Source organism: Saccopteryx bilineata, chromosome 1 (genome assembly GCF_036850765.1).
Source record: "Saccopteryx bilineata isolate mSacBil1 chromosome 1, mSacBil1_pri_phased_curated, whole genome shotgun sequence".
Classification (NCBI taxonomy): Eukaryota; Metazoa; Chordata; class Mammalia; order Chiroptera; family Emballonuridae; genus Saccopteryx; species Saccopteryx bilineata.
The window spans coordinates 127,559,962-127,585,467 of record NC_089490.1 but is presented as its reverse complement, the minus strand read 5'-3'; the positions used below and the strand labels follow the sequence as shown (position 1 = coordinate 127,585,467).

At 40.4% G+C, this 25,506-nt stretch overlaps 1 protein-coding gene across 2 annotated transcripts in view; it reads right to left on the bottom strand.

The window, feature by feature from the left end:
• Positions 1-2,370: 2,370 nt before the first annotated feature.
• The window catches only part of SLC4A8 (solute carrier family 4 member 8), a 98,039-nt gene continuing 74,903 nt past the window's right edge, over positions 2,371-25,506 (bottom strand). For both annotated transcript variants that reach the window (XM_066265264.1, XM_066265271.1), the window contains 4 exons: positions 14,573-14,710; positions 7,487-7,578; positions 5,366-5,461; positions 2,371-4,278 (listed from right to left, as the gene is read on the bottom strand). In XM_066265264.1, coding sequence (XP_066121361.1) covers positions 4,266-4,278; positions 5,366-5,461; positions 7,487-7,578; positions 14,573-14,710 — 339 coding nt within the window. In that variant the 3' untranslated portion in view covers positions 2,371-4,265. The remainder of the gene's footprint in view (positions 4,279-5,365; positions 5,462-7,486; positions 7,579-14,572; positions 14,711-25,506) is intronic.

The window sequence follows — 25,506 nt, the reverse complement described above, 5'->3', positions numbered from 1 at the left end:
GAAATGTTAACTGAGTCAACTGCCCATTCTCAATAATTAATATAAGAGACCAAGAACCAAAAAGATTTAGTAGAAAATCACTTCTATTTGGTTTTAGAATGCCTTTTTCTGTTTATATGGAAATATGGATGAGGCTGAGGGCTTAAGAACCCACAGTCCCACATCCTAAATAAGAAAAATAACCATAATGTTCCCTTTTTGAGAAGCCCCAGGACTGTTCAATCTCCTCACCTCTCTCACCAAAACTGGTGGTGGTTTTTAGAACCTCTGATCAAGAACTTCTTTTCTCCAAGGAGAAATGGAAAGACCTAGGAAAGGCAGAAAGGAGAGGAAAGGGTGCTTAAAAAACCTGAGTTAATAAAAGGGGTAGAACTTGAATGACATCTCATTTGACTAGCCAGGCCCAGCAGGATGCGAGGCCCGACAGCCACAACTGAGGAAAGTCAAGAAGGCTGAGAGCCTTCAATGCAGGACTCTAAATGTCCTGCCAGGATGTGACTTAAAAACCTGAGAAGTCGGAAGAAAATGTAGTAACAAACTAGCAAACACTGTTTAAAGTCCTAGGAGAAGGTGCTAACCCCTTTGCAAAAGAAGAAATTTAGAGAAGCTGGTAAAGTAGCAGAGAGACCATACTAGATAGTACTTCTGATGCTAGTTAAAAGGAAAGCCAGACGACCTGGGTCAAGCCTTCTCCTATGCTTCAGGAAAAGTAAAGATTCAGAATATGGACATTGAAATCAACGGAGAAGATGCAGGGAGAGTTGCTACTCCTCTAACTAAGAGGAAAATTTGGAGAGTTGAGTAGGCAGAAAGTAAAGTTGAACTGGGAATTGTCTGTTTTGTATGACCAGAAACCAACAATTCCTAGAATCAGAGATCTGTTGAAGATCACAGCAGTCATTGCCTGAGGTGGCTCAACCAAGCCTGAGACTTAGCATATACCAGATTTTTATCAAACATTTACAACCAATTTTAAAAGCCAGTGACATCCCAAACAAAGAGAAATAGGGAATGTTCACACTTGGTTCATGACCCCTCTTATCCTAAAGTCAAATTTATATGAATAAGGAGAAGGGGACAGGAGCTACATGTGATAAAGACTAGATCTCCTGATAATTCTATCCTCAGAAGTCTGAAATCATACATAGCCACAAAAAACTAGTTTGCATTTTATGCAACCAAACATATTTCAGAGTACATTTCTGCTGGTCTTCCCCTTGTCTCTAGAGCCTAAGTCATGGGCTAGGAAATAACCCACCCTCTTAGCAATGCCATTTCTTCCCCCCTTAGAACCAAAATTCCACTCATCATCACTTTCTTAAATCCCTGGCCTCTCTCTATACTACCAGCTCACCAGGACATTGGCCTGCCAACACTCAATTATTCCTGAAATCTGCCCTTGAAATAAAAGAAGCAACTGCTTCCCAGGCTCGAGCAAATCTGGGCATGGAAATCACCTAACTACCTGCCTTGCTTTCCACCCCTAAGTCAGTGTTTCCTTAATGGTGATCCTAAACACCTTTCTATAGACTGATCAGCCTATATTTGTCCTTGAGCTATTCTATTAGGGAAGTCCGAGAGGGAAATCCCTAGATGGGGGGATGATCATATTATTTTGATGTCTTCATAGCTTAGGTGCACAGGCTGTTTGATAGCAGCAATGAAGGCTTATGGACAGACTTCCATTTGTTGATAAACAAATGCATATGCACATAAACACACACACTACTACTGCTTCACCTCCACTCCCAATTTCCGACCCCCTCGCCCCACCCCCACCCCACACACAGCACAGCCTGACTCTGCCACCATGTTCACCAACAACAGACTGAGCAAGGAAGCAGCCAGGGCTGAGACTGAGTGGTCGCGGCTGGGAAACAGGAGAGAGTAAGAATAGGGAACGATTCCTATCACTATGATGTAGCAGAAATGAATCTGGTTATTGTCTGAGAAAAATCTAATGGCCTAAAAATACTGGCACAGCCTTCGAAAGCAGCTACCGTTCCTAAGGCGCAGTAACCTGGAAGGAACTGGCTCAGGAAGTACGTGAAAGCGCACACGAGGCCCTGTAACTGCTCTGCACAGCACTGACAGAGACAGGTGCCCACTCTGGACAAGCCTAGCAGACACAGGCATCACAAGACATCAGTGTATTAGGAGAGAGATTTTTCTCAGTGATATTGTCACCAAGTTTTGTTGCATGAAGGACTTTTCCCTGTTATATTCCTACAGCCACACTGGGACTAGGGGAGCAGGCAAGCAGTCACCAGCCTCCCTGCACAGAGGTGGCAGCAGATAGGAGGGGCAAGACAGAGGGCGGCACAGGGGTGCTCTCAAGAAACAAAGGTGAATCTGCCTTCTAGATTAGGCAGATAAATGGGTACAATTATTACAGTTATCCTAACATGACAAAATGGAAAGCTTTGGCTCACAAAGATCTTAATGCCCATATATAGTTCAAAGAACTCCTATTCCTGTCTGCACCACATGAAAGTAATTTCAGGCTGTCTCTAAAATAGCCTTGTAGGTAGAAAATCAGAAAAACCAGAACAATACTCACAACTCAAAGGGATTTCATTATAACATTTGAGAGCAGCATGGCGCCCAGCCGGAGTACACTACTCCTTGTTTACAGCAGGCATCTGTTCTAAGTGGGTGGTGTCCATCCTATATCAGTTCCTAAATATTTTGAAAACCATCTGTGTATTACAATAACTGTGGCTCTAAGATAGGGAAATGTGAAAGAAATGTAGGATTCCTTCAATATCAAAGGTGCTTAGAGTAAGCTTAAAATACACTAATATATTTTAAAAGTCTAAGGAATGTAAAATTCAATAAAGTTAGGTAGCCAACTCTTCACCTATAAAAGGAGAGCACAATGAGGGGACATCCCCCTATACAAAGATTTTCCAGGACAGAAAACTAATATGATCGGATTCCCTGGGTATCAACATGCTTACTAGTCACATTCTGTGCACAAAGGAAAGGAAAGTCTATACACACTGGAACTTAAACCATTGATATTCACTGTAACAGAGAAGAGAAAAACTGTAAGTATAGTTGTAAACTAAACACAAAAATTAGTTTTACCACTTGCAGTTCATTTCCCAATGTGGCTTTTTACATCTGAGAGCCAGACATTTGTCAACCAACAGAAATCTACATGGCTGAAGGTGGCCATGTAGGTGGCCATGGCTTTGGTCCAATTAGGTGATGATGGTTTGCTACTAAGGCAGCTAAGGAGACATTACATAAACACTTGGATATCTCCAGGAATGAAGTCAAATGTGTCCTGAAGAGACAGCAACAAGACATGAAGGTTTCCATAAGATGGCCAATAAAACACCTTGTCTTCCTTTCTACTCACAAGCAACTATATCCAACCTTTCCCAGATATCTAGAAAGCAGACACTATGGCAGATTTTCAGCCTAGAAGTCCTTCCTAGTGTCTAAACTAATTCCTTCTGTAGCAATTTAAGTTCAGTCTCTTATTCTAACCTCAGTGAAACCAAGAGAAGCTATTCATCCTCACTTATCATGGTTGATTTCCCCCCGAGCCTTTTCCTATCTAAACTGAACAACTCCAATGTCTCTCTTAGCTCTTTCATCATCCAAGGTTCTTACTGAGTCATAGAGGCTGCTGCTAGGGAACAATGAAGATGCACCTGGGTCAGAGGTGTCTTCTGGTTGCAGTGGGGGGCACTGTCAATGCCAAGATCGCTGACCCTCCTGACAGCCTCTGAGTCTGACCAGCATCCCCCAGAGCAAGCAATCCAACCAAGGCCCAGGGCTGCCTAGGAGCCTACAGATACTATGGGGCTGGAGAGCCTTCCGTGTTCTCTCTGTTCTGCTCCTACTCCCTGACCCCATCCTTGAGCAAGAGGAGCCCCATTGAAGGAATCCTCAATGGCAGGATGGATCCATATGGCTTGGCAGACCAGTAGAGAGTTTCAGAGAAAATGTTTGGAAAACGGGAAGCTGGGTCTTCAATGGAGGCAGTTCTAAAGAGAAAGAGAAGGAAGAGAAGTACCGACAGGAGGTGGTCTTCTGCTTCCACGTTCCCATCTGGCTGCTGGTATAGGGATGGCTGGATGCCCTCCAGCGCACATCATGAATAACTGAATGCTTCGGCATAGCTTTGAAATGACCAAAGACAGGGCCAGACTTGGTCTTGCTTCTTCTCTGAGAGATTCTCCATCTCCTCTGTAACCAGAACTTCCCTGAGGCGCCTCATTGGCCCAAATCTTCCATCCCCGGAAAGACATTTAGTTGAAGAGACTGTATAAAAGTGTTACAATTAGACAAAAAGGAAATACATAATTTGTTCCTGCTTTTAACACAATACTTTGACGATGTCACCACAATTTAGATCTGGCTATATAAGTTCATTTACAAGTAGACTAGTTTTCCACTAAAAATAACCATGTGCATTATACGCTTTGACAGCTGCCTGGATTTTCCTCTGAAGGAAACAAGACTATATTTCACTCACATTCAACACAGATTTATTTTAACCCATTCAATGAAAAAATAAGCAGTTCTCCTTAGAGGCAGCCGTATGAGTGAGGCAGTTAGTATTATCCTCAATTTCCTGCTAAGTACACTGAGAGCACAAACAGTGGCCTGCCAAATTATATGTGGAATTAATAACTAAACTAGATCTCATCTCTAGTCCACTACTTTCTTTAACTAGAAAAGTTACCCTTCATAAAACCTACGGTGTTTCCTTCAGTTATCTGCCTACTTGAACTTACATGGTGTTTGGACTAAATTATTCAATTTGGGTGCACAGCCTACCTTACTGCAGGCAAAGATGCCCCAATTCCTTTCATTTTCTTCATTAACCTGATTAAATTTGATCTATGCTATTGGTAAATGATATACAGAATTTAGTTTCCAAACTAAGAAAACAGTTGCAATTTAATATTTCTAAATCTTTACTTGGCAATAATTCTCATTATGGAATGGTATCATTACTGTCAACACTACCTCAATATATTAGCAATTTTCAAGTTTGTGTAGTTGCAGTAACCAGAGAAAAATGCTCTATGGATTTTGAGATGGGGACTAGAAAGAATATTAAGAGAGCTAAATAGATAAACCAAATTTGCATCCCCCCCAAATCCCATTCTGACTTTGGACCTGTATAAATGGGCAACTCAAAACACTGTATCTGTTCAAATACTTAGAAAACATTTTTACTTTCTTTAGGCCTACAGTTATTCTTGTGGGGTTCGTCACAATCCTGGAAGGGATATTTATTAGACTAATTCAATTTTACAACTAAAATATCTTTTACTTTCAACACATTGCTATTTTTTAAATCTGAAAATAAATAAAAATCAGCAATTCTAGTTTTCTTTACCTCTTTTCCTTTGAATTTCCAGAATTCATACTGAGAGCTTTCCACACCGTGGTTTTAGGCATTTCATCAGATATATTAATCTCAGAGGGGTCACATCTGAAATAAATACTTAGGACAGTAAATGCCAGACATGCAAATAAAATGCTTATCTCAGTCTATAATGCCCACTACCCAAAAAAAGGGGGAAAATATTAGGTCTGAGGGAGCTCAACTAACAACTCTTAGGATGACTGGTAACCAGATGGTTGGGATGTAGAGACGCAAGATGACTCATGAGGTGCTTGCTGCTGAGGGCTGGGCTGGTGTGCCAGGTGGCAGCCAGCCCTGCCCCCACAGTTCTGCACTCCTTAGAGGGCCCCCTCTGGGGATGGTGACCACGATGCTGTGATGCCAACAGTGGTCATGTCTGGAGCTCAGTGTGCTAGACACAAGGCTGAGCACTCTTCATTCATTTTCTCACTTAAATAGCTAAATGTTATCCACTCATAGTTAACAAAGGGCTTTTACAATATATTTTCTTAACTATCACAGATTGGGAGATTATTAACATTCCCATTTGAAGGTGCAGAAACCAAAGTTCCCAGGGCTAATTGACCATCCAAGGTCAAATGTCAGTAGATGGAGAATCAAGATCTTGAATCTAGCCCTTGGTTTCCTAGAATTTCAGAGTATTCTGAAGTTTTCTACAAGTTAGAATGTCTCCTTTCAAAAGGCCAAAAGAGGAGGCAGCATCCCAGAGAGAAGGAACACTGCTCTGATTTTGTTGCCAGAAAATTCAAATGGCTCCTTTTAGAACAATTGGTAGAAATTTTATTAAGATCCAAAGACTCCATTCTTTTGAGATCAGTGTGAAAAAGTCAAACTCATAGTAACAGAGTAGAATGGTGGTTACCAGAGACTGGGGGTGGGAGAAAAGGAAAGATATTGATCAAAGGGTACAAACTTTCAGTTATAAGATGAATAAATTCTGAAGACCTGTGCATAGCATGGTGACAATAGTTAATAATAATGTATCGTACATTTGAAATTTGCTAAGCAAGTGAATCTCAAGTGTTCTCACCACACACACAAAAAAACAGAATGATAACTAAAGGAGGTGATGGATATGGTATTACTTTCATTGTAGTAACTACTTTGCAATATATACATGTATCAAAATATCACATGTACACCTTAAATATAAATTTTTACATGTCAAAATGAATGTTAACATTTTTTTAAGTGTTCAGAGAAAAGACTTTCCTCACTTCCTCCTCAGCATAAACCGCAATCAATTCAATGATTCAGCAGTAAATTATCCAGGATCTAGATGACCCAGATAATTCCTCTCCCTTTTCTGCTCCCTCTTGACCTCTGGGCTTCTTTCAGCTTCTACATATCTCCCATAGTGGAGCAAAATAATAGGAATAAAACCACAGATGGACAAATTTAGCCTCCTGCTACTTGTGGGGAGCAATCACTTCCATGGAAAAAGGGGCTGAAATGCCTGGCAGAAGTAAGGAATTGCTGTGACCCCCACTTAGTTCCCCCTCAGCTTACGAGACTGTAGATGCCCTGAGGATGAGTTGTCTCTGCCCATCCTCAAAGGCTTTTCCAAGCCTGGGAATTCCATTCCCACCAGGCTGAGAACTCTGGAAACAGACCACATCCTATGCATCTTTGGAAGGTAGCAGAGAAAGGCAGAAGCAGCACTGGTTTGAGGAATACAAAGACTAGGAATTGAATCTTAAACTTTCTACTTAGAAGCATTATGACATTGGGCAAATTAACTAAAACCCTCCAAGCCTGTTTCCTCATGGTACAAATATACAAAAGGTTGTTGATTAATGAGAGCACACAGTAAATCTTCCAGCCCAGTCCTGGCACAGAGAAGACGCTCACTACATTGGGTCCCTCGGCTCTATTCTTGTGATTGCCAGCACTGGCCTAGTGCCTCACATGAGGCAGGTACTCAGTACACTATGAAAGGAAAAGGTGTTTTAACATGTTGGAACTGGAAGGCTGAGTGTCAGCTTTTTATACCAGCAGCTGCAATTGTGAGAACCCCCACACACACACACTCCACGCACAGCCAAAACATTTATAGTATAATAAAAACAGTGAGTGTTTTGGAAATTTTACCTGAAAGTGTTGTTCTTCCCAGGACTACTTAGTAACTTTCTGCTCTCTAAGGGGAACTTGTCTCCCCCCATTTCCAACATCTTCTCAGCCTCCTGGAAGAAAAGGAGACATTATTATATCTTGTATCAAGTAAAACCATAAGTCCATACCAGCCCATTTTTTTTCTATCACCACGATTTCTACCTAATTTTTCTCACATTTAGTATAAAAAAGTATAATTATGTTCCTTTCTAAGTTTGATGCATCATGAAAAGAGAGACAAATAGATACCTGTACCTATGGAATAGTATTAAAAAAAAGTGAATCTGAGTAAGCTTCTAGATCCAACTACTAGTTTACTGTAAACACAGGGGACAGACAAATGTGTTAAATAACACCAAGGGACACATTCAGTAAAATCTAAATGGTGGGAAATTCTATAGGTCAAAGACCTAGTTTCTTCAACAAAGATTTAAAAAGATAGAAGGGGAACGCCTAAAGAGATTTAAGAAACATATCAACAAATTGTAATATATGGATCATATTTGGATCCTGATTCAAACATATCATTAAATATAATAATAAGGCAATTGGGGAAAATATGAATACTGAATGTTCTATTTTGTATGTGTTTGAAATGTTCCATCAGAAAACGTTTTCTAGCCCTGGCCGGTTGGCTCAGCGGTAGAGCGTCGGCCTAGTGTGCGGAGGACCCGGGTTCGATTCCCGGCCAGGGCACACAGGAGAAGCGCCCATTTGCTTCTCCACCCCTCCGCCGCGCTTTCCTCTCTGTCTCTCTCTTCCCCTCTCGCAGCCAAGGCTCCATTGGAGCAAAGATGGCCCGGGCGCTGGGGATGGCTCTGTGGCCTCTGCCTCAGGCGCTAGAGTGGCTCTGGTCGCAACATGGCGACGCCCAGGATGGGCAGAGCATCGCCCCCTGGTGGGCGTGCCGGGTGGATCCCGGTCGGGCGCATGCGGGAGTCTGTCTGACTGTCTCTCCCTGTTTCCAGCTTCAGAAAAATGAAAAAAAAAAAAAAAAAGAAAACGTTTTCTTAGAAATAGTTCCATCAGTATATAAAAGAAATAATTACAGAAAAAAAATGTACAAAGATGTCTTAGTAAAGATAATTAATAATAATAAAACCTAAAACAACTAAAAATTTTAACAAAGGAAGAAGGTTTAGATTAATTATAATATTATAGAATATTATACATATAATAGAATAAATAATGTTCTATTTAGTAAAGAATAAATACGATTATTTGTAGTACAGACATATAGAAACATTAAAGCATCATGAAATTAAGGGGGAAATATCAGAATATGTAATACCCCCATACACAAATATATGATGATTACACTTACATGAAAACTATGTTAAAGATTCAGAGAGACCACAAAGAAATTAACAAAATGTTGAATGCTGGCATAAAATTTTGTGGTAAAATATTCATTTTTATATTTGATTTAGTTTTAAAAATAATTTTATAAAGACTTTTTATCTTCCAAATATATCTCAAACCCAGCCATTTTCACCAACTTTCCCTTAGCCTAACCCATCATTACCTCTTACCAGAACTATTGCCACAGATTTCTAACTAATCCCTGCTATCTCTTTCTTCTTTCCAGCTCACTGGCTTTATTTATGCATACCAAATCCATTCTGCCTCCAGACCTTTGCATCTGCTGTTTCCTTGGCCTGGAATGTTCCAGCTCCCATGACTTGTCCTTCAGGTTTCTGCTGAGATGTGTCCTTAGAGCAGGAGTCGGGAACCTTTTTGGCTGAGAGAGCCAATGCCACATATTTTAAAATGTAATTCCGTGAGAGCCACAAAATATGTTTAACATTAAATACAAGTAAATGTGTGCATTTAATGTAAGACCAACACTTTTAAAGTACAATAAGTCTCTGAATTCTTTTTAATAACATTGTTACGCTGTTGCTAACCAGTGATGAATAAAGTACTTCTTACCATTAATGTGACTTCTGGTGCTGCATGGTTTTGCTGATGGCTTTGTAGTCTGGTTGATACGTGGTGAGGTTAAGCTTCATGCAGGCGTTGAGACTTCCATCTGTTAAACGTGATTGTAGGTTGGTCTTAACATTCTTTAGATGTGAGAAAGACTGCTCACATGCATACGCAGAGCCAAACATTGTCAGTACAGCAATACTCACATGCTGCAGTGTGTGGTATGTGACGGGAAGCGCGTTCCAAGTTTTGACAATCAGCTGGTCCGCGGGTTGAAGTTTTTCATTTCTCTCCACTTGGGTTTGCTCGCCAACTCTGCTTGCTGTCATGCAAGTCTTTCCAAATCTTCATTCAGTGACTTGAACTTATTCACCCACATGTCTGAGGCCTTCAGGTCAGCAGCAGGTAGCTCAAAATCTCTGACGGAGACACTGGGGATGTAACTCAGGTTGACGCTGTCCACTGTAGACTCATGTGGATGGGTGATGAACTTAAAAAGATGAGTGCACTCACAAAATTCTCTAAAGCACGCTTAGAATGACTGCAGGAGATTAGATATGAAGCCTGCTAGCTGCTGGAGATCAAGATGTTGAGCTGGGTCACTTGCTGTGCACGTATCTTTAAACTCTCCCAGTTTTTCAAAGTGTAGTAAACAACCTGTTTCAATGTCAGTGATGAAGAGTTCCAGCTTGTTTTCAAATGCAAACACTGCTTGTTGAAGAGATAAGACTGTATTTCCAATGCCTTGCATTTTCACATTGAGCTGGTTCAGATGTTCAGTCATGTCCATGAGATAGTAGAACTTCAGGAGCCACTCAGTGTTAGCTAACTCAGGATGCTTGACGTTTTTCATTCAAGAACAGTCCGGATTTCACTCAGACAAGTCACGAAATGGCTGAGCACCATCCCTCTTGACAACCAACGTGCATTGCTGTGCAGAAGCAGACCAGGATAATTATTTCCAACTTTATCCAGCAGTGTTTTAAACTGGCAATCACTTAAAGCTCAGGCAACAATAAAGTTGACTACCAGAATGACCGGCGACATCACCTCACCAAGCTGCTCACCACACATCTGAGCACAAAGCACCTCCTGATGTAGGATGCAGTGAAAACTTAGGATGGGTCTCTTTTCATGTTCATGAAGAAGCGCTACAAATCCTGTTTTTCCCCACCATGCACGGAGTACCATCAGTACACACCGAAATAAGTTTATCCATCAGTAGATTTTTTTTCTTTAGCAAACTCAGTGAAAGACTTGAATAAATCCTCCTCTCTTGTTATCTCTTTCATAGGCAAAACAGCAAGACTTTCCTCATGTAGTGTGTCACTGACAGCATACCTTGCAATCACACTAAACTAGGATAATTGGCTTACGTCTGTTGACTCATCCAAAGCGAGAGAAAAGAATGGTGCTGCATTTATGTCTTTCACTTGTGTTGCCTCAATTTGATTTGCCATCATGATGGTACGATCTTGAACAGTTCTTGCCAACAGAGGCATGTTTTTTATTCGTTTGATTATCTGGTCTCTATCTGAAAAGTCATCAAAAAGTTCATTGGCAACATCAAGCATGAATGTTTTGTCATACTCCCCATCTGTGAATGGCTTTCCGTTTCTCACAATTGCTAAAGCACCAGCAAAGCTAGCCGAATCCCAGTCACCTTGTTGGATCCAAACATGGAGTTGCTGCTGACTAGCTTGCACTCTGCACAGTAGCTCTTGACATGCTTTCTTCCTGCTGTCCCCCGCTGGATATTTTGATGCAAATGTAGTATGGAGTGTGTTGAAGTGCCGCTTTATATTTGACCGTTTCATCGATACAGTTTTATCATTGCATATTAGACACACTGCAGAAACTGCTCTCTCCACAAAGGCGAATTCCTCTGTCCATTCCTGCTGAAAAGTATGATACTCATCCTTTTTTCTTTTAGCCATCTTCTTTGTCAAAAGGGTTTCTTCAATTAGCTAGCTGACTACTTGATTAAAAGGAGGGAAGTTTACTTCCTGACCTCACAATGACCCGTGTACGTTATACATTATCCAATAAAAATTTGGTGTTGTCCCAGAGGACAGCTGTGATTGGCTCCAGCCACCCGCAACCATGAACATGAGCGGTAGGAAATGAATGGATTGTTATACATGAGAATGTTTTATATTTTTAATGTTATTATTTTTTTATTAAAGATTTGTCTGCGAGCCAGATGCAACCATCAACAGAGCCACATCTGGCTAGCAAGCCATAGGTTCCCGAACCCCTGCCTTAGAGGAGTCATCCCTGATCACCCTGAATAACTTCCCCCTTACTTTCTTTTTAAAACACATCATTGCCCAAGATTTTATATAAATGAGTAAATAAATATGTATGTGTGTGTATGTATGCATGTATGTATGTGTGTGTGTGTATAAACGAATACATATATAATAAAAAAATCTTTGTTTACAGAGTTTTTGGATGCGTGAAAGCATCACATTTTATGTAGTGAATTCTAACAATCCTTTTTCAAGTTTTCTTCTATTACTTTTGTGCTTATAATTGTTAAAGCTTATTTAGTAATACAAAACAAATATATAGACCAATGAAATAGAATCAGAAGCTCAGAAGTAAACCCATGCATATACAGTCAACTAGTACTTGATAAGGGAACCAAGAATATTCAGTGGAGAAAGGATAATCTCTTTAATAAATGTTGCTAAAGAAACTGCATATTCATATACAAAAGAATGAAACTGAACCTCAATCTTACACCATCCATAAAAATTAATTCAAAATGGATTAAAGACTTAAATGTAAGACCCGAAACAGTAAAACTTTTAGGAGAAGATAAAGGGAAAAAGCTCTTTGATACTGTTCTTGGCAATGATGTTGTGAATATGACCCCAAAAGCACAAGTAACAAAAGCAAACATAAACAAGTGGGACTATATCAATCAAAAAGATTTTGCACCCTGGCCGGTTGGCTCAGTGGTAGAGCGTCAGCCTGGTGTGCAGGAGTCCTGGTGTGCAGGAGTCCTGGTTCGATTCCCAGCCAGGACAGAGAGGAGAAGCGCCCATCTGCTTCTCCACCCTTCCCCCTCTCCTTCCTCTCTGTCTCTCTCTTCCCCTCCCGCAGCCAAGGTTCCATTGGAGCAAAGTTGGCCCAGGCACTGAGGATGGCTCTGTGGCCTCTGCCTCAGGCACTAGAATGGCTCTGGTTGCAACAGAGCGATGTCCCAGATGGGCAGAGCATTGCCCCCTGGTGGAAGTGCCAGGTGGGTCCCGGTCGGGCGCATGCGGGAGTCTGTCTGACTGCCTCCCTGTTTTCAACTTCAGAAGAAAAAAAAAAAAAAGATTCTGCATAGCAAAATAAATGATTAACAAAACGAAAAGGCCAGCTACAGAATGGGAGAAAATATTTGCAAACAATATGTGTAAGAAGGAGTTAATAAAAAATATATAATATTTTTATATATTTATATAAAACGTACAACTGAATAGCAAAAAACAAAAGCAAACCAAATAATCCAATTAAATAATGGGCAAAGGACCTGAATAGACATTTTTTCCAAAGAAGACATACAAAGACCAATGGGTATATGAAAATGTAGCTCGATATCACTAATCATCAGGAAAAGGCAAATCACAACCACAATAAAATATCACTTCACACTTGTTAGAAGGGATATTAAAGAGATGAGATAACAAGTGTTGGCAGGAATGTAGAAAAAAGGGAACCCTCATGCACTGTTGGTGAGAATGTAAATTGGTGTAGCCACTGTGAAAAACAGTATGGAAGTTCCTCAAAAAATTAAAATAGAACTATTTTAATGTGATCCAGTAATTCCGCTTCTGGGTCTATAGCTGAAGGAAATTAATTACTATCTTGAAGAGCTATCTGTATTCCCCATTTACTATAGCATTATTTACAATAGCCAAGACATGGAAACAACCTAAGTGTTCATCAATAGATGAATGAATAATAAAGGTTATTATACACACACTGGAATATTATTCAGCCATAAAATAGGGACTTCTGCCATTTGCAACAACATGAATGAATCTTGAGGGCATTATAGTAAGTGAAATAAGTTAAAAATAGAGAAATACTGTATAATCTCATATGTGGAATCTAAAAAAACCTGAAGTCATAGAAACAGAACATATTGGTGGTTATAGGGCTGGGGTGAGTTGGGGAAATGGGTGAAGGTAGTCAAAGGATAAAAACTTTCAGTTATAAGATGAACTAATTCTGCGCATATAATGTCCAGCAAGGTGACCATAATTAACAATACTGAATTGTATATTTGAAGATTGCTAAGAGAATAGATTTAGAAGTTTTCACCACAAAAAATAATTGTGACAATGTGAGGTGACAACTATGCTAACTAACGCTATTGTGGTAATCATTTTTGCAATTTGATACACATATATCAAATCATTATGTAGTACACCTTAAACTTATACAATGTTATATGTCAATTATATCTTAATAAATCTGGAAAAAATAAGACAAGATTTAAAATTCAAGATATTAGAAAAAATGTCCCCTAAACTGCATTGCAAAGGACACTATTTCAGGCACTAACTATACTTGGATACACTTTCTGGCTCATTCAGTTCTTGGTCTGCTATTTTCATTTTGCTGCATCTCCATTCTTTGCACGTATAGGCCACTGATTGAGGGTCCGCTCTGTGGATGGCAGATGCCAAGTGCTGAGGGAAATGAGGAAGGACACAAAGTCCTATGCAAGCTATCTTTGCATGGTACTAACCACAACATCATCTGCAATTAGATACATAAAAAAATATGCTCAGAAAATAATAGGTTTTGTATACTTAGAGGTCAAATTAGACCTTTTGAGAGAACCTGAACCATTAGATCTGATAATAAGAGCAGATTCTATGTTCATATTCTAAGTGTGAACCTGGTGAGTAGACTGTAGACACAAAAACAACTGGTCATCAAATTCAAAAATGAAGGACAGATAGGAACTAGAATCCTTAATCCTTTCTCAGCTAAGAACAGCTTTAGCAGAATCTTCCCAGCTCCTAAATATAATCCGTGGGATTCCAGACATGCTGACTTTTCATGTGACCTTTCCTACATCCTGTAACTTGAGGCCGCCCCAAAGTGTGCAGCTGGCAAAAGAACTCTGACCTCTTCCTCCTTGGCCTTCTTCTTGGCATCATCCAACTTCTTCTTTTTGCTTTCGGGCATGAGATCATCTAACCAGCTCAGCTCTCGCTTGGAGAAACAGAGATCCATGACTTTCCTGACAAAAACCAAGGCCAAAACCTAAAGAAAAATAAAGAAAGTGAATTAAAGAAACCCATTTACTTCCTGGAGTTAAAAGCAAAATCTTATTTTCACAGCAGACTAAGACATTTCATGTAAAATCAAACTCATAATAATAATTATAGTTGCCTTTTATTGACTGCCTTCTTTGTACCAGATACTAAGGTGTTCTATATATTTTATTTAACTTTCATAACAACCCTACTGCTTAAAAAGCAACTAATTTAATTCCCTCATCAAAAAAAGAGAAAACCTGTCATTGGCAGATGGCCCTAGGAGCTGCCTTTTCCAGGCTTGAGGCCAGCAGGAAGGGGTACAGGGAAACATGGGGGTGGAGGCCTCTGTAGGAACACCCAGTCACGCCCAACCCAAGCACACCTCACCATCGAGTGGGGGAACTCTGAAGGACCATCTGGATTCACTCTCATCCTTTGCCTATACATTTCCCCCACAAAAATTCTTGCTTTATGCCTGAATCTGGGTTTATGTCTCGCCCTCTGGCCTGGTCTGATAATCATTTTATAAATGTAAAACTGGTGCTCAGCGAGAGAAAGTATCTTGCCTCAAATCTAACAGCTAATTGCCTCAATAGAAACAGTTTAGGGTGTCTCCATAGCTCCTCCATTTTCTCCCACAAGGGCTATTTTAGCAAAGGAGAACAAATAACCCAGAATGACCTGCCTGGATTGCTTGGTATTCACTGGCTACCTCTGGTGGCTAGACAAAGAAGGAGGCAAATTGGACTTATTAAATTCAACCATATTTCTCCTAAATTTCAAAGACTATCTTCCCAATAAATCGAAAATTGATAGTATCCCTTCCAGAAGTTGAAAGGAATTTGCTATTTTTTTTTAATCCAACATGCAACCCCTGAACATAGCACCCAAATGCAGAACCCTATAGATATTCTGGCAAACTTGAGAAACCTATCAGGAGAGTATCTATCTAGGAGACTAAAGAAAAAGAACCAACCCCCTCCATTTTCCTCACCTTTAAATATTCTCCCAGTAAGACAGAGTTCAAAAGTACCTAAATAAGTACCAAACATCAGCCTCATTGCCTTTTCTGTCTAGAGGCCCCCCTTTGGGTAACTTTCAAACAGCCCACTGAATTCTCAGCTTCCTCATGACACAGAATGAGCCAGAGAAGAAGGCATCAAGAGGAGACGATCAAAAGTCAGGTGGCAAGAATTTCATCACCACCCCAGATTTAGAAAGCAGCCTGTCACCTGTTGTACCACACACAGACAGGTCAGTCCATAGTCTCCTTTCCAAAGTCCTTGCTTTAATTAGAAAGGAGGTAAGGATGCCCCAGTCATTTTTTAATTTTAATTTATTAATTTTAATGTGGTGACATTGATAAATCAGGGTACATATGTTCAGAGAAAACATCTCCAGATTATTTTGACATTTGATTATGCTGCATACCCCTCACCCAAAGTCAAATTGTCTTTCGTCATCTTCTATCTGGTTTTCTTTGTGCCCCTCCCCTCCAACCACCCCCTCTCTCTCCTTCCTCCCCCCCCCCCGTTACCATCACATTCTTGTCCATGTCTCTGAGTCTCGTTTTTATGTCCCATCTATGTATAGATTCATACAGTTCTTAGTTTTTTCTGATTTACTTATTTCACTTAGTATAATGTTATCAAGGTCCATCCATGTTATTGTAAATGATCCGATGTCATCATTTCTTATGTCTGAGTACTATTCCATAGTATATATGTACTAAAGCTTTTTAATCCACTCGTCCTCTGACGGACACTTAGGCTGTTTCCAGATCTTCGCTATTGTGAATAATGCTACCATAAACATGGGGGTGCATTTCTCCTTTTGGAACAGTTCTATGGTGTTCTTAGGGTATATTCCTAAAAGTGGAATACCTGGGTCAAAAGGCAGTTCCATTTTTAATTTTTTGAGGAATCTCCATATTGTTTTCCACAGTGGCTGCACCAATCTGCATTCCCACCAGCAGTGGGAGGGTTCCCTTTTTTCCACATCCTCACCAGCACTTATTTTGTGCTGTTTTGTTGATGAGCGCCATTCTGACTGGTGTGAGGTGTTATCTCATTGTGGTTTTAATTTGCATTTCTCTAATGATTAGTGATGTTGAGCATTTTTTCATATGCCTATTGGCCATTTGTATGTCCTCTTTGGAGAAGTGTCTATTCATTTCTTTTTTCCATTTTATGATTGGATTGTTTGTCTTCCTGGTGTTAAGTTTTACAAGTTCTTTATAAATTTTGGTTATTAATCCCTTATCAGACGTATTGTCGAATATGTTCTCCCATTGTGTAGTTTGTCTTTTTATTCTGGTTCTTATTGTCTTTAGCTGAGCAAGAGCTTTTAGTTTGATATAGTCCCATTTGTTTATCCTGTCTTATTTCATTTGCCTGTGGAGATAAATTAGCAAATATATTGCTGTGAGAGATGTCGGGGAGCTTACTGCCTATGTTTTCTTCTAAAACACTTATGGTTTTACGGCTTACATTTAAGTCTTTTATCCATTTTGATTTTATTTTTATGAATGGTATAAGTTGGTGGTCTAGTTTCATTTTTTTGCAGGTAGATGTCCAATTTTCCCAACAGCATTTATTAAAGACGCTGTCTTTACTCCATTGTATGCTCTTACCTCCTTTGTCAAATATCAGTTGTCCATAAAGCTATGGGTTTTTTCTGGGTTCTCTGTTCTGTTTCATTGATCTATATGCCTGTTCCTATTCCAGTACCAGGCTGTTTTGAGTACAATGGCCTTGTAGTATAACTTGATATCGGGAAGTGTGATACCTCCTGCTTTATTCTTCCTTTTCAAGATTACTGAGGCTATTCTTGTTCTTTTTTGGTTCCATATAAATTTTTGGAATATGTGTTCTATATCTTTGAAGTATGTCATTGGTATTTTAACCGGTATTGCATTGAATTTATAGATTGCTTTGGGTAATATAGACATTTTAATGATGTTTATTCTTCCTAACCATGAGCACGGTATATGCTTCCACTTGTTTGTATCTTTCTTAATTTCTTTTATCAATGTTTTATAATTTTCCAAGTACAAGTCTTTAGTCTCCTTGGTTAAATTTACTCCTAGGTACTTTATTTTTTTGGTTGCAATAGTGAAGGGGATTGTTTCCTTAATTTCTCTTTCTGATTGTTCATTGTTGGTGCATAAAAATGCCTCTGAGTATTAATTTTATATCCTGCCACCTTGATGAATTCATTTATCAGGTCCAGTAGTTTTCTTTACTGCAATTTGGGGTTTTCTATATACAATATCATATCATCTGCAAATAATGATAGTTTTACTTCTTCTTTTCTAATTTGGATGCCTTTTATTTCTTCTTCTTGTCTGATTGCTGTGGCTAGGACTTCCGGGACTATGTTGAATAAGAATGGTGAAAGGGGGCACCCCTGCCTTGTTACTGATCTTAAGGGAATTGGTTTTAATTTTTGCCCATTGAGTATGATGTTGGCTGTGGGGTTGTCATAGATGGCCTTTATCATTTTGAGGTAAGTTCCCTGTATTCCCACTTTGCTGACAGTTTTGATCACGAATGGGTGCTGAATTTTATCAAATGCTTTTTCTGCAGCTATTGAAATTATCATGTGGTTTTTCTCATTCCTTTAGTTTATGTGATGAATCTTTGCAAATATTGTAACAGCCTTGCCTCCCCAGAATAAATCCCACTTGATCATGGTATATGATTTTTTTTCATATATTTTTGGATCTGGTTTGCTAATATTTTGTTGAGGATTTTAGCATCTATATTCATCAGGGATATTGGCGTATAATTTTCTTTCTTTTTGTTGTCTTTGCCTGATTTGGAATCAGAATTTTATGTTTGCCTTATTAAAGAAGCTTGGAAGTCTTCCTTCCTCTTGAATTTTTTGAAATAGCTTGAGAAGGATAGGAGTTAGTTCTTCTTTGAATATTTGGCAAATTCACTTGTGAAGTCATCAGGCCCAGGACTTTTCTTTGTTGGGAGTTTTTTTTTGGGGGGGGGAGTTTTTTGATAACTGTTTCAATCTCCTTTCTGTCTATTTAGGTTTTCTGATTCTTCCAGATTGATTTTTGGAAGATTGTATGTTTCAAAAAATTTGTCCATTTCTGTCGGGAGCCGACCCACAACTACTGGCTGACAAGGTCACAGCAGGAGAAGACCCACAATTGCTGGCTGACAAGGTCACAGCAGGAGAAGACCCACAACTGCTGGCTGACAAGGTCACAGCAGAAGAAGATCAGAAACTGCTGATTGACAAAGTCACAGCAGAGAAGACCAATGGCTGCGGTTGACAAAGTCACTGCAAAGGAAAGGCACAACAATACTTCCCCCTTTGACTTTTTGAATTAATCTGGCCTTATATCCCCCCTTTTCTGGGTGTGTGCTATTATTTATGGCACAGGGATAATAGTACCTTGCTTTCCCTGTAGATTCGTAGTAATTTCTTTGAAAATGAGACAGAGGGTATGAGTTCCACAGAAAAGCCTGTGGGCCCCTTGAACTAGGCTCATAAACATAAGAGGCTGGCTATGATATCCCTCGTAAAGGGTTAAGTCTGTAGGAGAATTTCTTCTTAATCATGTTAGAAAGAATAGATTGTGATTTGTGAATGGGTAGGAGGCAGTGGCTGTGCACAGAGCACCTTTCAGCCTTCACTTAATTCAACATTTTTCCTCTCTAGCCTTTTCATGTGATAGAGTAGAGAAACATTCCTTTCTTCTTGCTTATTTGATCTGCAGATAGTGGTACACTCTGAGAAGAATAGAGTCAGAACTTAACTAGTGTTTAAATATAATAAATAAGTAATATTTGACTAGACAATAGTATCTTAGGTAAGGTATAGTAGAATGGTCCATTGTGTGGCCTAGGATGAGAGCGCAGTCAGCAAGAAAAGAATGTTTTACTAAAAGAATTGTCTTTTGACTAAAGGCAATTGCTAGGCTTTCTCAATGAGATGTTCTCATGAGATTTATATACTTCCCAAGATTCTTTGATAATGAGAGGAATGTAGGGGAATCCATAGAAGTAATAACAGTTCATGTCTTCTGAAATTATGTTGCTACTAGGCTATCTTGCAAGTGCATTCTGTATATCTTTGGGTGAAAGTTACTCTTAATGTTATGTCAATTTCCTTATAGGCCAGCCTTTTAGAATCTTGTGAGAAAAAGTAGGACACTGCATAAACTCAAAGCCATTTACCTGAGCAAGAGGTGATCCATTGTTAGTCCTTAATGATTTCATCTGCTAATCTCTCTCTGCCCCTTGACTCACAACAGCAGTAAAGTTAGTTAACTATTAGTACTAATACTTTAAAAGCTTTTACCGATGTTGTTATCGCTATTCAAGTTATTTTGTACTTTGAATGATTTGCTACCTGGTTTGTGATTTATAGATATAAATTAACTGTTATCCGGAAACATGTAAACATAGTGAAACAAAAGCAATAATTAACACCATGTAATTGTAACTCAGTGTGTGTATAAAAAGGGACCTATACTAGCATTTGAGAGAGATGCCTGGCAGTAAATGCTAACTAGAGAATAAAGAGAAAGAAAAGAACTCGGCTCTCTCACTCGATTTCGCCGACACCGTCTCCTCCTGTGGGACCCTTGGATTCCCCCCCCGGGGCTGGACCCCGGCACATTTCATCTAAGTTGTCTAGTTTTTTGACATACAGTTCTTCATAGTATTTTCTTACAATACAGTGTGTCCATAAAGTCATGGTGCACTTTTTTTTGTGTGTATTTTTTTTTTCTGAAGCTGGAAATGGGGAGAGACAGTCAGACAGACTCCCGCATGCGCCCGACCGGGATCCACCCGGCACGCCCACCAGGGGGCGACGCTCTGCCCACCAGGGGGGCGTCGCTCTGCCCCAACCAGAGCCACTTTAGCGCCTGGGGCAGAGGCCAAGGAGCCATCCCCAGCGTCCAGGCCATCTTTGCTCCAATGGAGCCTCGGCTGCGGAAGGGGAAGAGAGAGACAGAGAGGAAGGAGAGGGGGAGGGGTGGAGAAGCAGATGGGCGCTTCTCCTGTGTGCCCTGGCCGGGAATCGAACCCGGGAATTCTGCATGCCAGGCCGACGCTCTACCACTGAGCCAACCGGCCAGGGCTCACGGTGCACTTTGGACCGGTCACAGGAAAGCAACAAAAGATGATAGAAATGTGAAATCTGGCCCTGGCTGGTTGGCTCAGCGGTAGAGCGTCGGCCTAGCGTGCAGAGGACCCGGGTTCGATTCCCGGCCAGGTCACACAGGAGAAGCGCCCATCTGCTTCTCCACCCCTCTGCCACGCTTTCCTCTCTGTCTCTCTCTTCCCCTCCCGCAGCCGAGGCTCCATTGGAGCAAAGATGGCCCGGGCGCTGGGGATGGCTCTGTGGCCTCTGCCCCAGGCGCTAGAGTGGCTCTGGTCGCAACATGGCGACACCCAGGATGGGCAGAGCATCGCCCCCTGGTGGGCAGAGCGTCGCCCCTGGTGGGCTTGCCGGGTGGATCCCGGTCGGGCGCATGCGGGAGTCTGTCTGACTGTCTCTCCCCGTTTCCAGCTTCAGAAAAATGAAAAATAAATAAATAAATAAATAAATAAATAAATAAATGTGAAATCTGCACCAAATAAAAGGAAAACCCTCCCAGTTTCTGTAGGATGATGTGGCAGCATGTGCACAAGTGCAGATGATGACGTAACACCGTCTATATAGTAGAGCAGCTCACAGCCATGCCAGTCGAGATGTGGATGGTACAGAGGGAAATTCAGTGTGTTCTGTGGCTTGCTAAATTCGAATCTGTGACCAAAGTGTAACGTGAATATCAGCGCGTTTATAATGAAGCGCCACCACATAGAAATAACATTACTCGGTGGGATAAGCAGATGAAGGAAACCGGCAGTTTGGTGGAGAAACCCCATTCTGGTAGGCCATCAGTCAGTGACGAGTCTGTAGAGGCTATACGGGCAAGCTACCTAAGGAGCCCTAAAAATTCTGTGCATAAGCCCACATCAAACTGCACTGAATAGGTATAAAACTGAGAGAGTTTTCCCTTTATTTGATGCAGATTTCACATTTCTATCGTCTTTTGTTGCTCACCTGTGACCGGTCAAAAGTGCACCATGACTTTACAGACACACTGTATTTTGTATTTCTGTTGTGTCAGTTGTTATTTCTCCACTCTCATTTCTAATTTTATTTATTTGAGTTCTCTCTCTTTTTTTCTTGGTGAGTCTGATTAAAGGTTCATCGATCTTGTTTACCTTTTCAAAGAACCAGCTCCTGGTTTTATTGATCCTCTGTATTGTTTCTTTAGCCTCTATGCCATTTATTTCCACACTGATCTTTATTATTTCCATCCTTCTACTACATTTGGGCTTTACTTGCTGTTCTTTCTCTAGTTCTTTTAGATGCAGGGTTGTTTATTTGAGCTTTTTCTAGCTTCTTAAAGTGTGCCTGTAGTGCTATGAACTTCCCTCTCAGGACTGCTTTTGCTGTACCATAAATTTTGAGTTGTTGTATGCTCATTATCATTTGTTCCTAGGAGTTTTTTTTATTTCTCTTTGATCTCATTGTTAACCCATTCGTTATTTAATTCCATGCTACTTAGTTTCCACGTGTTTGAGAATTTTTGAGTTTTTCTGTTGTGGTTGATTTCTAGTTTCATGCCATTGTGATCAGAGAAAGTGCTCGATATGATTTCAATCTTCTTAAATTTGTTGAGACCACTTTTGTGCCCTAACATGTGGTCTATCCTAGAGAATGTACCATGAGCACTTGAAAAGAATGTGTATTCTGCTGCTTTAGGGTGAAAGGTTCTGAAGATATCTATTATTAATAAATCGAGTTGATCTAGTATGTCCTTTAAGTCTGCTGTTTCTTTGTTAATTTTCTTTCTTGAGGATCTATCTAGTGATGTTAGTGGGGTATTGAAATCCCCTATTATAGTATTGCTGTTGATCTTGCCCTTTAAATCCATCAAAGTCTGCTTTATATATTTAGGTGCTCTTATATTAGGTGCTTAGATATTTATAATAGTTGTATCTTCCTGTTGGATTTCTCCCTTTATCATTATGTAGTGGCCTTCTTTATCTCTTACTATAGCCTTTGTTTTAAAGTCTATTTTGTCTGATATAAGTATTGCTACCCTAGCTTTTTTTAAATTTCCATTTGCATGAAATATTTTTTTCTATCCTTTTACCTTCAGTCTATGTGCATCTTTTGTTTTAAGGTGTGTCTCTTGTAGACAGCATATGTACGGTCCTGTTTTCTTAACCATGCAGCTACCCTATGTCTTTTGACTGGATTATTTAATCCATTTATATTTAAAGTTATTATTGCTATGTAGTTGTTTATTGCCATTTTATTCTTTAAAGCTGTATTCCTCTTTTGCTATTTATATTCTTTTCCCACTTTGATCTGTTTACAAGAGGCCCCTTAACATTTCCTGCAGCATTGGTTTGGTTGTAATGAATTCCTTGAGTTGTTTTTTTTTTTTGTCTGGGAAACTTTTTTTTTTTTTTTTTTGTATTTTTCTGAAGCTGGAAACAGGGAGAGACAGTCAGACAGACTCCCACATGCACCTGACCGGGATCCACCCAGCACGCCCACCAGGGGCGACGCTCTGCCCACCAGGGTGCTATGCTCTGCCCCTCCAGGGCGTTGCTCTGCCGCGACCAGAGCCACTCTAGCGCCTGGGGCAGAGACCAAGGAGCCATCCCCAGCGCCCGGGCCATCTTTGCTCCAGTGAAGCCTTGGCTGCAGGAGGGGAAGAGAGAGACAGAGATGAAGGAGGGGGGGTGGAGAAGCAAGTGGGCACTTCTCCTATGTGCCCTGGCCAGGAATCAAACCCGGGTCCCCCGCACGCCAGGCCGACGCTCTACCGCTGAGCCAACCGGCCAGGGCTTATCTCTCCTTCAATTTTAAATGATAGCCTTGCTGGATAAAGTAGTCTTGGTTGTAGGCTCTTGTTCTGCATTACTTTGAATATTTCTTGCCATTCCCTTCTGGCCTCAAGTGTTTCTGTTGATAAGTCAGATGTCATCCTTATGGGGGCTCCTTTGTAGGTGATAGCCTATTTTTTTCTAGCAGTTTTTAATATTTTCTCTTTATCACTTAGCTTTGGTATTTTAATTATGATGTCTCTTGGTGTAGATTTCTTTGGGTTTCTCTTTAATGGAGTTCTCTGTGCTTCTTGAACTTGTGAGAGTTTTTCCTGCATTAATTTAGGGAAGTTTTCAGCTCTGATATGATTGAACAAAGTCTCTATCCTTTGTTCTTTCTCTTCTTCTTTAGGAACCCCTATGATGCAGATGTTATTTCTCTTCATGTTGTCACAGAGCTAAGAGTTTCCCTAGAGTTTTTGAGTTTCTTTTATTTTTTCTGCTCTGCTTCCATGCCTTCGTTCAACTTGTCCTCCATCTTGCTGATTCAATCCTCAGCTTCATCCATTCTGTTTTTAATTCCTTCCATTGTGGTCTCCATTTCTGATATTGTATTTGTCATCTCTGACTGATTCTTTTTTAATATTTCAATGTCCTGTTTTATACTTACTATTTCTTTATTTAGGTGTTCGTAATGACCATCCATTGTTGTTCTAAGATCCCTCATCCTACAATCATTATTTTATCAAACTATAGAAATGATCCCTGAAAGTATAGTCTTTACAATCATTATTTTAAACTCTGCATCTGGAAGTTTGGTTATTTCCATATCACTCAGTTCATTTCTTGGAGGTTTCTCTTGTGGTTTCATTTAGATTGTACTTCTCTATCTTCTCATTATGTCTGTGTGTTTGGGTGTATTGTTTGTAGAGCTGGTTGAGTCTAGGCTTGGTGTTGTCTGCCTCCAGTTTTCAGTTGTGTTATTTCTAGGTGTCTTGGGTTGGCATCAGCTATTATTTGTAATCCACTTTTGGATTTGGACTGCTTTGAAGTCTTGATTTGTTTGTTTTCTTCTCAGTTGTAGTCTTGTTTACTGATCTCATCAGGGAGCTTATCTGAAACTGTATCCAGGAATAGGGTGGGTGTAACCTGAGACTCTGAAGGCCTGATCTTCCAATTACTCTCTCCGGGGGCAGCATGTTTTCTCAGCTTCAGTAGGGGAGGTGTATCTCAGATCTCCATGGAGACCTGAGTTACTGCCCCTCCTCCCCACTTCTTGTTTTCAGCTGTGTCTTGATGTGCTGATTGGAGCTGGAGAGATATCTGGAGATGTATGACCTGGAAGTTTAGTCTTGTGTTATGTGGAAGGATCAACCCCTCCCCCAGCTATGGCTGCCTCCAGCACTGGATGAGTCAGCTTCTCAGGGCGTCCCATGCATTCCTCTGCCCCTCACTGTCTGTCTCTCTCTCTCTCCCCTTTCTTTTTGGAAGACAAGCCAGTCCTTTCAACACACTTCGTTCCCAGGTCCCCAGGCTTGTGGCTTTGAGTGATATTTTCTGCTCTTTTCCTTGGAATGAGAGCCCTTCTGGGCTCTCAGCCTCTGCCTCCCCCCTTTGTTCCTGTAAGCAGGGTAGACTCACTGCTCCTTGGTGCTCTCTATCAGTTTTGGTGTGGCTTCCTCTTTGCTCCTTGGTTTTTTAGAGCTGTTCTTATAGTCCAGAGTTGGTTTTTCATGCTGATTGTTCCTAAATTAATTTTTAATCCAATTTGGTGGCGTGAGCTAGGAATCTGTGCATTTGCCTACTCTGCTGCCATCTTCAGGTCTGATGCCCCAGTCATTTAGTGCTAGAGCAACCTCTTCCTCTCTCTCAGTGGCTCAAAACAGTGTATTTCTAGCACTTCTGATTGCAGTTGATTCAAAATTGGAACTCTATTGCT